Genomic DNA, 13,687 nt, shown 5'->3' on the forward strand with positions numbered 1-13,687 from the left:
CGACATTCAATAGAATGCAATTCTCCGAGAGTCTGGATACTCTATCCAGTTAGGGTATAAGTTGGTTGGATGGACTTCGAAGGCAGCAGGATTCTCCAGCCAGTGATCACAAAGTCCGGGGTTAAAGGATATGGTGAGATTCTTCCTCAGATGGGATGAACGATAAGAGATAAGAGATAAACGATAAGAAGTTCATAGATCTTAGAGACCATTGATACCACGGCTGGATAGATAATTTGTACCTAGGTATTCTATTTCTTACCTTCTCTAGATCTTCCTAGGCTGGTATTCCAAAGGTCTAGTATCTCAACTTTGGTTTCATTTTTGTAATTTCTTACAAGCGATATGGTAATATATCGGTCACCTCACAGTACCTGACAGTACATGGTCCTTTTAATTTTGAGCCAAATTGAAAACAAGACGCTTAAGGACTAAGCTTCTATGTATATAATTCAATCTCGGTTCTTTTATTTATCGATAAAGCCAAGTCTCTTTCAATATATAAATGTCCATAAGAGCTACCTAGGCATTCTTTGCAAACTGTGGCTATCAGGATTGATGGATGCCTAGGAGTAGTCAGCGTCAGCCGCATCGTTCCATCCCATATCAAATTCTCCGAGAACTCCTTACTCTTCATCATCAAAATTTTTAATCAATTTGAACATACAATCCATTACTACTATTACTATCACAATGGGCGCTCCTGTTACTCCTGCTCCAACTGAAGCGGCACCAGCCTACGGCGACTTATATGCACAGGGCCCCTCAAACGCCATCACCGGAGTACGTATCGATCTCGACCCCGCATAATACATGCATACTACATTTTGATGCTGACTGGATCTCCAAAGTATTCTCGTGTCCCTGTCGAAGATATCGAGAGCCAGGCTCACCAACACGAGCACTTGGATAACATTGTGCCAGGCCAGACTCAGAATCAGTCCCATGTTCACTGTGAATCTTGCGATCGCCAACTAGATCGGCGCGAGAGGCGTGAGGAGAGCCGGAGGGTCTGCGAAATAGTTTCGTGGACTTTCATTCTCATTGCGCTGTTTTTGATGATCTTTGGAATTGTGCTTGTTAAGTCGAGAAAGCACAAGGAGTAGTTATTGTACTGTTGATGTGACTTTCCATCTACTTATGACGGTGCTTATGGACTAGGCTAATAGATCTGAATACTGGACAATTTTGAATCAAATGCTTTTTTATCCGACTTAAAGGACTTGTACGATTTATGCTCTATTCTTTAAGATACAATAATCAACAGAAATGAGTAGACACAAGCTCGGGTTGGTCTTGGTATTCACCAGATCAGATAGTAGCGGCGGGTTATATCAAAGTCATACGGTTCAACATGCTCCGAAGCATGGCCGGATTGACTTGGACGTAACTCTTTTGATTTATTTTTGCTTTTGAAAGCTATGCAGAGTTAAATTACTGCTCACCGCGCATCGTGCGGAAGAAGTCCATCATATTAGTGAAGACGACGAGCAAGATACCACCACCGGGGCCGAGACGCAGCACCTTGGGAATGAATCCCTTGTACAAGGCTCCGAAGCCCTCCTCCTTCAGGACAGTTCCAACAGCAGGCCAGGCCCAGTTGTACTTAGGGATCTGGCCGGCAACCTTGGAGGTGTTCTGGATACGGGACTTGACGACATCCATGGGGGTGTTGATGATAGTACCGGCGATACCACCGATGGAACCAGCGATCAAATCGTTGCGAGTTTGCTGGCTCTTGTTACCAGGCTCAGGTGTGGGCAGCTGGGCGCGGACCTGGAAGATACAGCCAAAGTAACCGGCGTTCCACAGGATGTGACGCCACAGGGTCGACTCAAGACCGTTGTACATGGCCAACGGGCCCTCTTCTCTAACGATTGTCTTCACCACATCCATCATACCGTTGTACTTGGAGGCCTTGTCCTGCAGACGAATCTTGACAAGTTCGAAGGGAACGACGACGAACGACTCAGTAGCTCCGGCGGTGGCACCAGTCAGAACAGCCAGACTCTGGGTCTGCTTGTCCACACCGAACAGACCCCGGTAGAAAGCTCCCCAGCTGTCGTTTGCGGCGAACTTAGTAGCACGCTTGGGAGCCTCCATCAGGATGGGAGCGGAGATACCACGGTACAGACGCGAGAAACTGTAAATTATGAGTTCCTGTTATTACTCTCGACGCCTAGCACAAATGCGAACATACCCCTCGGTCTTGATTATCTTACTAAAGCAATCAAACATGCCATTGTAGTGTTCTGCGCCTGCGACAGCGACACCAGTCTGAAGTTGACTGTGAGATGGGTTAGCCGTGCCGTTTATCAGGCCATAATTCCGACCGGGGAAAAACATACACTCGAGTCTTGACCACATCCAGCGGGTACCTAGAGGTCGCGCATTGTCAATTCCATATTTCTCTAATCAATTATACCAAAATTTGTCCACAGCAAGAAGCAGGCAATCATAGGTGCAGGGATTGGGGTCGTACATAACAAGAATCTGTCCGTGCGGGGATACACATTAGTACAGTACACCTTATAAAGACGAGTTCAACCCCTGCTACTGAGTTGGACAAGAGCTAGGGGGCTGTATAGGCAAGGGCTCATACCTCAGAGACACCAGCCACCGCACCAGCGGCGAATTGGTAGATGAAGGGGAGGGGAGCTTGGGGCTTGTCAGACATGATGGGCGGTTGAAATTGACCTGGAGAGTGAGATATTAGAAACAATTAAGAAAAGAACAGTATACCGCATAATTGGATGGTATATATCAAATTCAAAGTCTTACTTGAACAACAATATGCTGGAAAGGAAAGGAAGGAAAGAATGTCGAAAGTCGCAAGTCGGGGTTACAAAGCCGACGTCGGTAAGTTTCGGTGATAAGCCCAGCCGGTTATGTCTGAATTAACCGGACTCTGGGGTTATTAGCGATTCTTCCCGTCGTATGTTAGTATTAGTCCTCTTATTAGCACAGCTTAGACTAAAAGGGAAAAAAAGGAAAAAAAGGAAAAAAAGAAAGAAAAAAAGAAAAAAAGCAGAATATTCAACTCATAGTAATCCCATCCTATTTAATTATTCGAGCATTGTTTCTTACATGAGCCAAAATGGAATATGGAACCTGAAAAACAAGGCATAAACAAACAAAACTCTCGGTTTTATAACCCCTCTGTTGAAATATACAGGAATAAAATTTCATTTCCAATACATTCACATCCATATCCATCCCATGAATACGCAGATCCACAACACTTTCGAACTTTGGTATGCGCCTCCAGCACCACCAGTAGCCTGTTCCTTAGCAACTGTAGTTGCCGCTGCTGTTGCCGTACAGCTAGACCCACACATATAACCCAACGGACAACATCCACCGCCAGCTGTAGCAGCGCAAATGGACCAGCCTGTCGCGCATTTGCCCGTACTTGATGAGCTTGATGTCGTGACAGGCTCCACTATAGTCACGCCATTGGACGTAAAGGTAGTAGACGATGTTGTGGGGCATGATGTTGTATCACAATTTCGACCTGTTTGACAGCAACCGCCACCATAGACGGCGGAACAAGCGTAGAAGCCTGTTGGGCAGACTTCTGTTTGACTTGTTGTTGCGTGGGTTTGGGTTGTTAGGCTTGTTGGCCGAGCTGGGGCTACTAATGTGGCTGTTGTTTCGGTTTCAGTGGTAGATGAGGATGATGAAGTAGATGACGTAGATTTTGAAGTGGAGGTTGAGGCAGAAACAGACTTAGTGTTTTGTGGCTCTGTTGAATAGGTCTTTGTGGATAGTGTCACGGTTTGATCAATAGTAATAGTGACCACAGAAACAAATGCGCCTATAATTCAAGTCAGATACTGAAACGTGGGGAATAGATTCATGGATCTCTGTAAATGCTGCATGAAAGAAGGGATACTCACAGCCGCCAGAAACACATTCATATCCTGGAATACAGCACCCGCCTCCAAGAGCCGTAGAGCAAGTAGAATACCCACTCTGACAAGATCCAACGGTACCGCCACAAGTCTGCCCATTCGGGCAACATCCAACATCGCCAGATCCCGTATCTGTAACTAGTTCACAAGTATCACTGGAGCTGCAGCAGCGATCAGACCGGCCGATAGATGTGCATGCATCCGTCCCAGTAGGACACTTGAAGTCTCTTACATCCAGTAGACTTCGGCCAAGTATTGAATTTGTTTCCCGGTCGAACGAAGGCTTGAACGGATATGATCTTGCATGGAAGAGGTTGACCTGGGACTCATCTTGAGAACTTTGGGCGTCGTAGCTCTTTTCGATATCAATATCAAAATCGGCCACATCGCGCTCTGACAAGCTTCCATGAGAGTCATTGTTAAATTGCCAATAGTCAAGGAAGAACTTTTCACCTTCATTTGTGCTCATCTTCCTCACGCCTTGGATAGATGATTTCGCTAATTGAAATTCGACCTCTTTATTGCGCTGTAGCATATCATATAGTGAAGTACTAGTCCCCGAGAGCCCCGCTCCAGAAGAACTGGCATTGAAACTATCTGTGGCAGCATAAGCTGTCGCTGAGTTCAACAGAATTGTACCGACAGCCGCGAAGAGAAGCATCGTGAATACAAAGACCGAGTCAAGCTCGATTATTAGATCAATGTGAGAGGTGATCCGAAGTATCAATCAGTAAGACTGGTGTCACAGAGCTGGCATAAAGCTATTGTCGTACAAGGTCTCAGTTGGTTACCTGGTCGTATTAAAAATTGGACTGGTTTGATGGATCATACTTAGTAGATAGATCATAGATAGATGCGGCTTGGAAAAACTTGGCGTGGACAACTTACTTTCCAATAATCCAATCTCAAGACTAGATTAATCGATTCCAATTGATCAGAGTTTCAAAGATCAAAAATATCAAGAGGTGATAAGATGAAGAGATACTGGATGTAGTAGTAAAGTTGAATGTGGGGACAATTAAGGTGGCTGGTTTCCCGGCCACCAACAAACCAAAACAAGCCTTTTATCCACTTTTTTACTTCTCTACTTGTCTATGGTTTCAGAGTCAAGCTTGTACATTAAAAAAAAAATAATCGTGGCATTTAGTGGAACATAAGAGTTAACTGTTCGTCACCCTCAAAAGTCCACGCTGCACGAATAATCATGAAATGTGGAAACAAAATAGACATGACAGGGTATCGTCAGCATGGAATATGGAGTAATAAATGGCAAGATGGTATACACGCTAGAGTACACGCCAACAGAAATATTGCAGAAATAGATCGAAATATCGACTAAACTTCAAACACAGTAATGGAACAGATCATAATGAATGTTGAAAATCGAAAGGAAAGCGAGTTGAATTACGACTCGTTCTCCACCACCTCGGAAACAGATTCCTCAGTGTCCTTTTCCTCGTTCTCTTCTTCTTTGGCTTCAGCAGGAGTGGTGGTAACAGTATCAGGAGGAGTGTCCTCGCTCGGCGACTCTTCATCCTTGTTAGCATCTGGGCTCGCCTCTGTAGCGCCATCTTCATCTTCGCCCTCGGGCTGTGGCTCGGTTTCAGCAGCAGCAGCCGCTGTGGCTTCAGCCTCGGCCTGCTCCATCTCTGCATTGCGGGCCTGTTGTCTTTCCCAGACCTCCTTGCGAATGCGATCGTCTTTGGCCGTGCGAAGTCGCTCGGCTTCTTCCACGCCACCGCTCTTCTTCAGTCTGCCCTCTTGGACAAACGCACCGAGTTCTTTCTGGAACATGTTGTTGCGACGGGTTTCGAGTTCCTTCGCACGGGCCTTTTCTGACCTTTCGATAGCCTCAACTCGGCTTTCATGGTTCGGCTGCAAGGCGCGGACTTCGCCCAGAACGCCATCCTTGGCCTTCATGGGGTCCACGGTAGGGTCGATTCCGAGAGTTCGAGAAGTAGCCCGCAGCGAGACACCCCCGTTAGCCTTCTCGATGGCTTGCTCCTTGGTGGCCTGCTCAACCAGTGCGAAAGTCTGGGCGGCCTTTTCCAGATCGTCTTGCAGATCGGCAGCCAGATCCTCTTGCATAGTGAGTTGGTCTCGCTCTTCACAGACCAACTGGAGTTCTTTCTCCCAGATCTTGGTCCAGACGGGCTTCTCGCGACCAAGGAAATCCTGCATCTTCTTGATCTCTTTCGTGACGTTGCTGATGTCACGACCAACACCCTCCAACTGTCTCGGCAAAGGTCGAACGCCTCGCAAAACCACATCCTTCCGCAAATCCTCAACCAGATCCTGAAGATCGTCAACACGAGCCACAAGACGCTCCGATTCATCTGCAAGCTCTTTCTTGCCGGTTTGAACGCGTTGTCGACCGGCATCACCTTCATATGTTCGGTCAGCAGCAGTTTCCGCAGCGGCCTTCACTAGGTTGGCCTTGGTTCGGACAGACGACATTGAACTGGCGATGTCGGTGGTGAAGTTGGAATAGGTTTGACGCAGTACGGCAAGATCACGGCGTAGGCTTTGGAGCTCCGCGATCTGACTACCGCTCCCTAATATCGTCGCTTTAGAAGTGCTGCTTCCTGCGCTGGATGAACCCGCAATAGATGATGGTGTAGAGGAAGCCAAGCGAGCGATCTCCTTGGAGGCTTCAAGTTGTCGGTCCGATACACGCTGAATGGCGATTCCCTGGTCTGCGAGAGCCTCCTTCACATCATCGACTACGAGGCGCACACCTCCAAAGCTATCATCAAAGTGCTTTTTGACTTCGTCGAGAGTATCGACATTCAAGACAAGCACTGATCGGTCCTTCACGTCGCTCAAGTCCTCGAGCTCGTGTCGAATTCCGGAAATTGGATCTTGAATGTAAATTTCAGGTAGATCGACGCCGTCGTTGTGAGTGTTCCAAGCAAACTTTTCTATGAATGCCAATTGGAGCCTACCAATGGTGAGACCGACGATGCCCTCGGAAATGACATACTTTTTGATTTTCGTTTTGTATTGCAAAAACAATGTCAGTTCTTTTCCAGGCGAAGGCTGATCAGGAGGAGTCGCGATGTCCGATGGGCCAAGGTGACTCGAAATCGGTGTCTGAGGGGGGACAGAGGTAACAGGTGAAAGGTTGAGGTCGGGATTAAAGGCGTCGTCAAGGGCCTTTGGTGGTTGTGGAAAACCAGTTGATGGCGTGGAAGCCGCTGGATCCTCCACGGACTCCTGTTGCACAACAGCGGATTGATCTACAGGGGGCTTGGGCGTCTCATCGTGGTCTGATTCCGTAGTATCTGCTTTCTCTGGGCGGCTTTGATTCTGTTCTTGAAGCCGATGAGGAGCTTTTGCTGTTACCTGGGCCTGGCCATCCTTGTTCCCTTCCTGCAAACGGTTTGATCGCTGTCGTTGATGCGCATACGATCCACGCAGACGGACAGCGTTTAGAGACTCGCGGACGTCACGGCCGCGATTGGGGATGGGAGAATTTTGGGTAGGGAGTACCGGAACACCATTTGAAGAAGAACCCAGATGCTTCTGGATCTGATATGCAGAGAAACGTCGTGAGGCACGCCGTTCCAATTCTCCACTTCGCTGCAAAGCTCCTAGCGCATCGTCTTCCTTGGGAGGAGGTGGTGGGGCAGGGAAAGCTGGAGGGGCAGAGGGCGGGGCCGTATGGGATGCTGGACCGCCGTCTCTTGAAGGTCGCATGAGCATCTGTTGTGCCGTGAGCATCTGTTGAGCTTCCTGTCGCGATGCCTCCCGATCCGCTGAACTGGAGATTGGAGCTTCGGCAGATTCAGCCGAGCCACGCTTGAAGGGAGAACCAGCCGAGGTAACGGATGTGCCGCCTTCCAATGATCCACTACTGTCATAACGACGCGCTGCTGAACGTTGTGGCGATGAGACGGACGACGGAGGCAATGCCGATGCTGCCGCTTCATCATAAAGCTGTCCAATAGATTGGGCGCTGGTAACGCTTCCAGCGCTGGCGTGTCTTCCAACGACATGCTTGTAGGAAGCTTCTGCTTTGGGGGTAGCAGTACCCAGTGTTCCCGCATGCTGTCGCGATCGTAGACGGGCCTGCTTCTGTTTTAGACCACCGAGAAGTTTGATGATGATGTCGCGAATCTGAGGAAGGTAACGATCGAGGCTCTGGGCGGAAGCATCTTGACTTAAGGTATCTTCGAGGATGGAGCGTAGAATGTCAGGGACGGGACCCAAATCCGAGGTTTCGACATTAATTGCGTTGAAGGCACGACAAGCAAGGTTGAACTCATAGCCCAAGCGCACGTAGACGTCCGAGACGTCAGTTTCTGTGGCCTGTCGCCGGGACCATTGCGTGAGTGTCTCAAGGAGTTGTTTTGTCGCGACGAGTAGGTGAGTGACGCTCTTCTCGATCTGGACGATCTGCCTATCGGGCTGTCACAAAAAGTCAGAGGTCAGGATATCACGGAAAATATCAGGAAAACTGGATCTCACCATGCTTCTTGATTGCGACCGAGAGGACGCTGAAGAGCTGCGATTCGAATTTGACATTAAGTCTGAACAAAAACGCGAAAAGAAAGAAGATGTTGGGGGGTGAAGAAGGAGCAAGGTGATACTGTCTAGATAAGCGAACTACCCAGCCTCCCCACCAACAAAATAAGGGATGCACGGTAACGCAATACGGAAACTTACCATACAGTTCTATGTTTTGATTTCTATTTCTTTTACTACGGAAAAGGTACTAAGTACCGAGTCATGTACATCGCTGTTTTATACCAAATGTCTATGGCATTTATCTAGCTTTTATCTAGCTTCGGAAAGATCCATCTCTTTGATGATGTCTTTATAGTAAGCTTGAAGCTTCTTTTACTCCACTCCAGCCACTAGACTTGTTGACTATATATCGCCCTTCAATAACCAACTCCTTTAGTAAGTCCTACCTCTAGGGATGTCCAGAGCAAAGGACTAATGAGTGTTGCATAGTGTCGAGGTATCTGGTATTTGATACTCAATATTCAATATCCATTGTCTGCGGGGCTGATTATCACGAGTACTTGAGTACACATGCATACATGATGTACTTCGTACTTTTACCCCGAAGTCAACCGACGACAATACTTTGAATATGGGAATTGTCATATTATATCAGCGTGCGGATAATAAATCCCTACTATGCTCAACAACGGTCGTGTCAGTTGTGGGTACAATCACACTAAATAGTCACTGTTTTGTTGGCAACAGGACTGTTCGAGATGAGCCAAAATGAGTATTAAGTCACGAGAATATAAGATGGAAAAGAGAAAAAAGAAAACTCGAAAAAGTAAAAGTAAAATAAGAAAGGAAAGATGCCTGAGACATAATAAAGTGAAGCAGAAGAGAAGAATAAAGAAATATAGATCGAATAGGAGGATCCGCCCACCCGCAATCGATAGGGTCGCACCGATACCGATAGTAGACTGACCTCTCTTCTCTCTTTCCCCGTGACTTCTTCTTCCCCAAACATTCTCCCCCTCCCCCGAACCCTTTTTTGGTCCCCCTTCCCTTTTCTATTGCTGTCTTTAACCCGCCATTGGAAATTGTTCTTCTTGCATTTTTGGCTTCTAGTGCCTCCCCTCCTCCTGTTTGTGCAGGCGGTATTTTCGCGGCTTCCCGCCGTTACTTCTAAGCTTGACCTGACTCGACACCACCCCCGAGTCAATCAATGCCTTCCGCTATCGAGCCTATCCCGGCTACAAACAGCTCTTCTGGAGCTGCTAACTTCACACAAGCCTCTGGAAGACCTTCACTTAGACCTAGTGCAAGCACCAAGGGGGATAGTCGCCGCCAATCTGGCAGCCCTAGTGACGGTGGTCAACGGTATGTCTTCTCCCCTTCCCCCCTACCCTTATATCCATCCTGCCCTTCCACTCAAGTATCTTCCGCGCATCTGCACTTTGATCCCATAATCTGTTGCAAACTACAGATTTGAGAGCCAACTGCACCCCCTCCATCGCATTGTTCTTGGTCACCACGAAAGTGGTGCACGTGCTTTTGCGCGGGCAAGCTTGAATATAGCCTGGCATGGAGCTTTATGCTATGGAGATCCAATTGTGTTGAGATTGGATAGCAGCTGTCGCCCTATCCCGCCCTTTTTCGAACAACTTCTAACTATCTTTTAAAATATAGGCGCACAAACTCCCAGAAGGCTTGGACTCAAGGCACAAACCCCATAACGCAACGCGCCTCATACTCCCAATCCAACGGAAATATGTCTAAGCACCAGTCTGGATCCCCTCGGCCAACACAAAAGGAGTCAATTACCGCCGACAGCCCTGTTCATGACCGCCTTGCTCGTTTGATCTCTTCATTCACTGTGAGTTCATCTGGTCTTTGCTCATCTGACCGCAATATTCGCCCATTATCAATTCCTGCGGAAGAAGTACATGCTAATAAATTTATAGGGTCTGCAGACAACCATCACGACGAAAACTGGCGATAAGTTTACCGGCATTTACTCCTTTTCGGCACTAGAATCAAGTGACACCTCGTTCCTTCTGAAGATGGTCCGTAACTCTTCAGAGTCTAATGCCAAATCGAACGGCCTTAGTGAGTCCATCAGCCCGTACCTCGGCACAGCGCCAGACCACAGTATGTCATTTGAAACGAAAGATATCGTGGATTTCTCTGTGTCTGACGTTGCACCGACTGAGGTGGCGATGAAAGAATCTAATGGTAAGAACAATTGACCTGTTTTTTTCGTTATAAATGGCGTACTGACTAGCTTTATGACAGGGTCCGCTGGATTTAGAACCGACAGTGATATCTCCGGAAATCTTGCGATGCGAGAGCGTACTTTGCAGCGCTGGCAACCCGCCGAGACCGATCATGACCTCTCACTGGAGAGTGCCCCTGGTGATAACGCAGGATGGGATCAATTTGAGGCGAACGAGCGCCTCTTCGGCACCCGAACCAACTATGATGAAAATATCTATACAACTCGCCTGGACCGCTCAGATCCCGCTTTCCGCCAGAAACAGGTAGAGGCCACTCGCATTGCTCGCGAGATTGAGGGCAACCAAGTTGAAAACCCTCACATGCGGGAAGAAAGAGGTCTAGCCTCCGACGCAGGTGATGAGGATGAAGAAGACAAGTACAGTGGTGTCCGTCGTGAGAACAAGGCATTCCCACCTCTCCTCTCTGGACAGCCGAACAAATACACTCCACCAGGCCGTCGCCAGGTCGCGCCTCAACCCGCTGCTCCGAAGTCGGCATCGGCAGCTGTAGCTTCTGCCCCAGTGCCTCCCCAGGCTGTCAAGGAGATTCCCTCAGAGGAGAATCCCCAAATGACGAAGACCAATATTGAGAAGACCACCCTGGGAAAGACAGCACTACCAGCTGCCCCCAAGCGGACTCCAGAGAATGCAACTGCCAATGTCGAGACAGAAGTCTTGGATCAGTTCCGCCAGTTTTCCGCCAGCGAGAAGTTGAGGGTGGCGGAGCGTCGCCGCAATCAGGTATCGCATGACCGAACCATCAAGCTGAACGAGTTGATGAAGTTTTCCAAGAATTTCAAACTCTCAACCCCCGTTCCCAAAGATCTTGTGCCCATTCTAGCCAAAGACCCCCACAAGCAAGAGGCAATCATTCAGCGGGGCCAACAGTCCGTGGATGATACATCGCCTCCCAATACTGCAGCTCAAGTTCCGGATCAGAAACCACCAGTTCGTGCTAGCGGACCCAATGGCCTATTGCCCCCCACTGCTCCCTCCGATCGCCAGAATTTCGCTCGTGGTCGCCAGGGATATCCCCCAACTGGCCCTCTCGCAGGACCTGGCGGTAAACTCCCCCAACAGCCCATGCAGCAAGGTCGTCCGGGCACAGGTATGCTCGGTAACCGGCTAGCAGATAATCTTCAACAGCGCAAGGGTGCAGCTGCCTCAGCCACTGGTGCAGGTCAAGTCGCTCCTTCTTTACCCATCCAAGAAGCCCGGGCCCCACCTACCGGCCCTGCCAGTGACCAGTTGAGAGTGACTAGTCCTGCGAAGACACAGGCTGCCACAGCCACCACGCAACCCAAGTTCAACGTTCGTGCTATGGAGTTCAAACCCAACCCCACCGCTAGCACTTTCACTCCTGGTGGCGCCCCCGCTCCCGTAGCCGGTCCCGCCGCCAGCCGCCACCAATCTGTGTCTCGTGTGGCAAACCCATCTACCTTCTTTGGTGCCCGCAAGCCAAGGCCAGCTTCGGAAAGACCTGCCTTCAGTGATGGATTCAATCCCATCAAACGTATGAAGAAAGAAAGTCTGGAGGCGGCGCAGAAGAAGGACAAGGATAAACCCCCCTTCCCCTTCAACGGAGGCATCCCTTTTCCGTACAGCACTTTCCCAACTTGGGATATTCCTAAGGGCAATGAGGAAAAGACCTTTGATCAGGCTTTCAAGCACCCTAGCCCTGGTTCATCGATTTCTCCTCAGAGTCGGACTGGTTCAAACAACCCCAACATCCCCCAGCAGCACATCCCATTCCCGTACCCTCAAGGCAATCCAGGGATGCAACCCTCTTCTGGTCCCCCCAATGGGCCGATGATCAACCACCCTCATGGTCATCAAGGTGATGACCATCGAATCCACGGAAATCCAGCTTCCGCACAAGGTGGTTTCCGATCCCCGCGCATGCTCAACAACCACGCCGGATACCCTTCAGTCCAGCCGGGAATGTCCTTCGGACAGCCGCCATTTTACGGGGGACCCCAACCCAACCACATGAGGCATCCTTATCAAGGCGGTCCTCAGTTTATTGGCCCACCAGGCTCCATGGGCGCACCCATGATGGTACAAAACCCCTCGAACGGACCTTACATGAATGTTCCCCAGGGAATGCCTTACAATGGACAGATGCAAATGCCCATGTATTCACCTTCCCCGGGACATGCCTACCCCCACGTGCCTCAACCTCAGCCACAGAGCGGATATCCCAGCCCAAGCCGCGGTGGTGCACCCATGATGATGCATCAAAATTCGCAGTCCGACCACCCCCAGCCAATGATGTTCATGTCCCCTGGCCAACCTGGATATGGACAACCGCATAGTACGTATTATGCTACCAGTACTTTTCCTTTCAATTGTTGAATTTCCGCTTACAAAATTCTTTCTAGTGCCTCCCGGCGGCCGCGGTGGTCACCCCCATTTCCCTTCTAGCCCACACCAAGTTCATCATGTCCCCCACAACCAACACCGAGGTAACGGCTTTAATCAAGTGCCTCAACTTCCCCCTCATATGCCGTCTCATACTCCTTCCAACTCCGGCCCTACCCCGCAAACCGCGGGGAATAGTACCGACGAAGCCAAATGAGCTACATTTTCTGAATCATAATAGGAACTCGGAGCAGCGGTCACTTTTTTTCGCCTGGAAGCCTGTGAATCTATTATGTGATATGGCTTCGGACTTGTCTTAATCTTTGGCACACACCCCTTGGACGATTTGAAATGTACCCCTACTCCATCTTTTCTACTGGCCATCATGCCAAAAGGATCCTTCGACGAAGTACGCACTGCACGCAAGCACAATGACAATTTGCAGGTAATAATCCCTCGCAAGAGGCACGAGTCGCGCAACGCTAACATCTGCCTTAGATTCAATCAATAAAATCTTATACAACCGCCTCTTATCAAACATCCCACTATCCAACGAACTACTACCCCGTCTACTTATCTCCAATTGGATTGATATGGTATTGCCGACAATGCAAAACCGTTGCCCTTATCCTCTGGACACCAAGGCCCTACACTTTTTCCACTGGACCTCTTTGCTGTTATCCG

At 49.1% G+C, this 13,687-nt stretch overlaps 4 protein-coding genes across 4 annotated transcripts; 2 read left to right on the forward strand and 2 right to left on the reverse strand.

The window, feature by feature from the left end:
* Nucleotides 1-693: 693 nt before the first annotated feature.
* N7495_005574 (uncharacterized protein) lies at nucleotides 694-1,106 on the forward strand (the record flags this gene model as incomplete). Its single annotated transcript, XM_057208225.1, has 2 exons — nucleotides 694-783; nucleotides 852-1,106. 2 exons carry the CDS (start codon nucleotides 694-696, stop codon nucleotides 1,104-1,106), a joined length of 345 nt encoding a protein of 114 aa, XP_057061999.1.
* Nucleotides 1,107-1,434: 328 nt separating this feature from the next.
* Nucleotides 1,435-4,575, reverse strand: N7495_005575 (uncharacterized protein; the record flags this gene model as incomplete). Its single annotated transcript, XM_057208226.1, has 6 exons — nucleotides 1,435-2,143; nucleotides 2,201-2,277; nucleotides 2,349-2,378; nucleotides 2,603-2,697; nucleotides 3,251-3,817; nucleotides 3,900-4,575. The coding sequence occupies 6 exons, from the start codon at nucleotides 4,573-4,575 to the stop codon at nucleotides 1,435-1,437; spliced, it is 2,154 nt and encodes a 717-aa protein (XP_057062000.1).
* Nucleotides 4,576-5,318: 743 nt separating this feature from the next.
* On the reverse strand, nucleotides 5,319-8,387 carry N7495_005576 (formin-mediated actin nucleation enhancer; the record flags this gene model as incomplete). Its single annotated transcript, XM_057208227.1, has 2 exons — nucleotides 5,319-8,324; nucleotides 8,385-8,387. The coding sequence occupies 2 exons, from the start codon at nucleotides 8,385-8,387 to the stop codon at nucleotides 5,319-5,321; spliced, it is 3,009 nt and encodes a 1,002-aa protein (XP_057062001.1).
* Nucleotides 8,388-9,591: 1,204 nt separating this feature from the next.
* Nucleotides 9,592-13,220, forward strand: N7495_005577 (putative PAB1 binding protein (Pbp1); the record flags this gene model as incomplete). Its single annotated transcript, XM_057208228.1, has 5 exons — nucleotides 9,592-9,746; nucleotides 10,056-10,242; nucleotides 10,331-10,601; nucleotides 10,662-12,956; nucleotides 13,024-13,220. 5 exons carry the CDS (start codon nucleotides 9,592-9,594, stop codon nucleotides 13,218-13,220), a joined length of 3,105 nt encoding a protein of 1,034 aa, XP_057062002.1.
* Nucleotides 13,221-13,687: the final 467 nt, after the last annotated feature.

This window comes from Penicillium taxi, assembly GCF_028828555.1.
Source record: "Penicillium taxi strain IBT 34144 chromosome Unknown utg000004l_segment0_segment0, whole genome shotgun sequence".
NCBI lineage: Eukaryota > Fungi > Ascomycota > Eurotiomycetes > Eurotiales > Aspergillaceae > Penicillium > Penicillium taxi.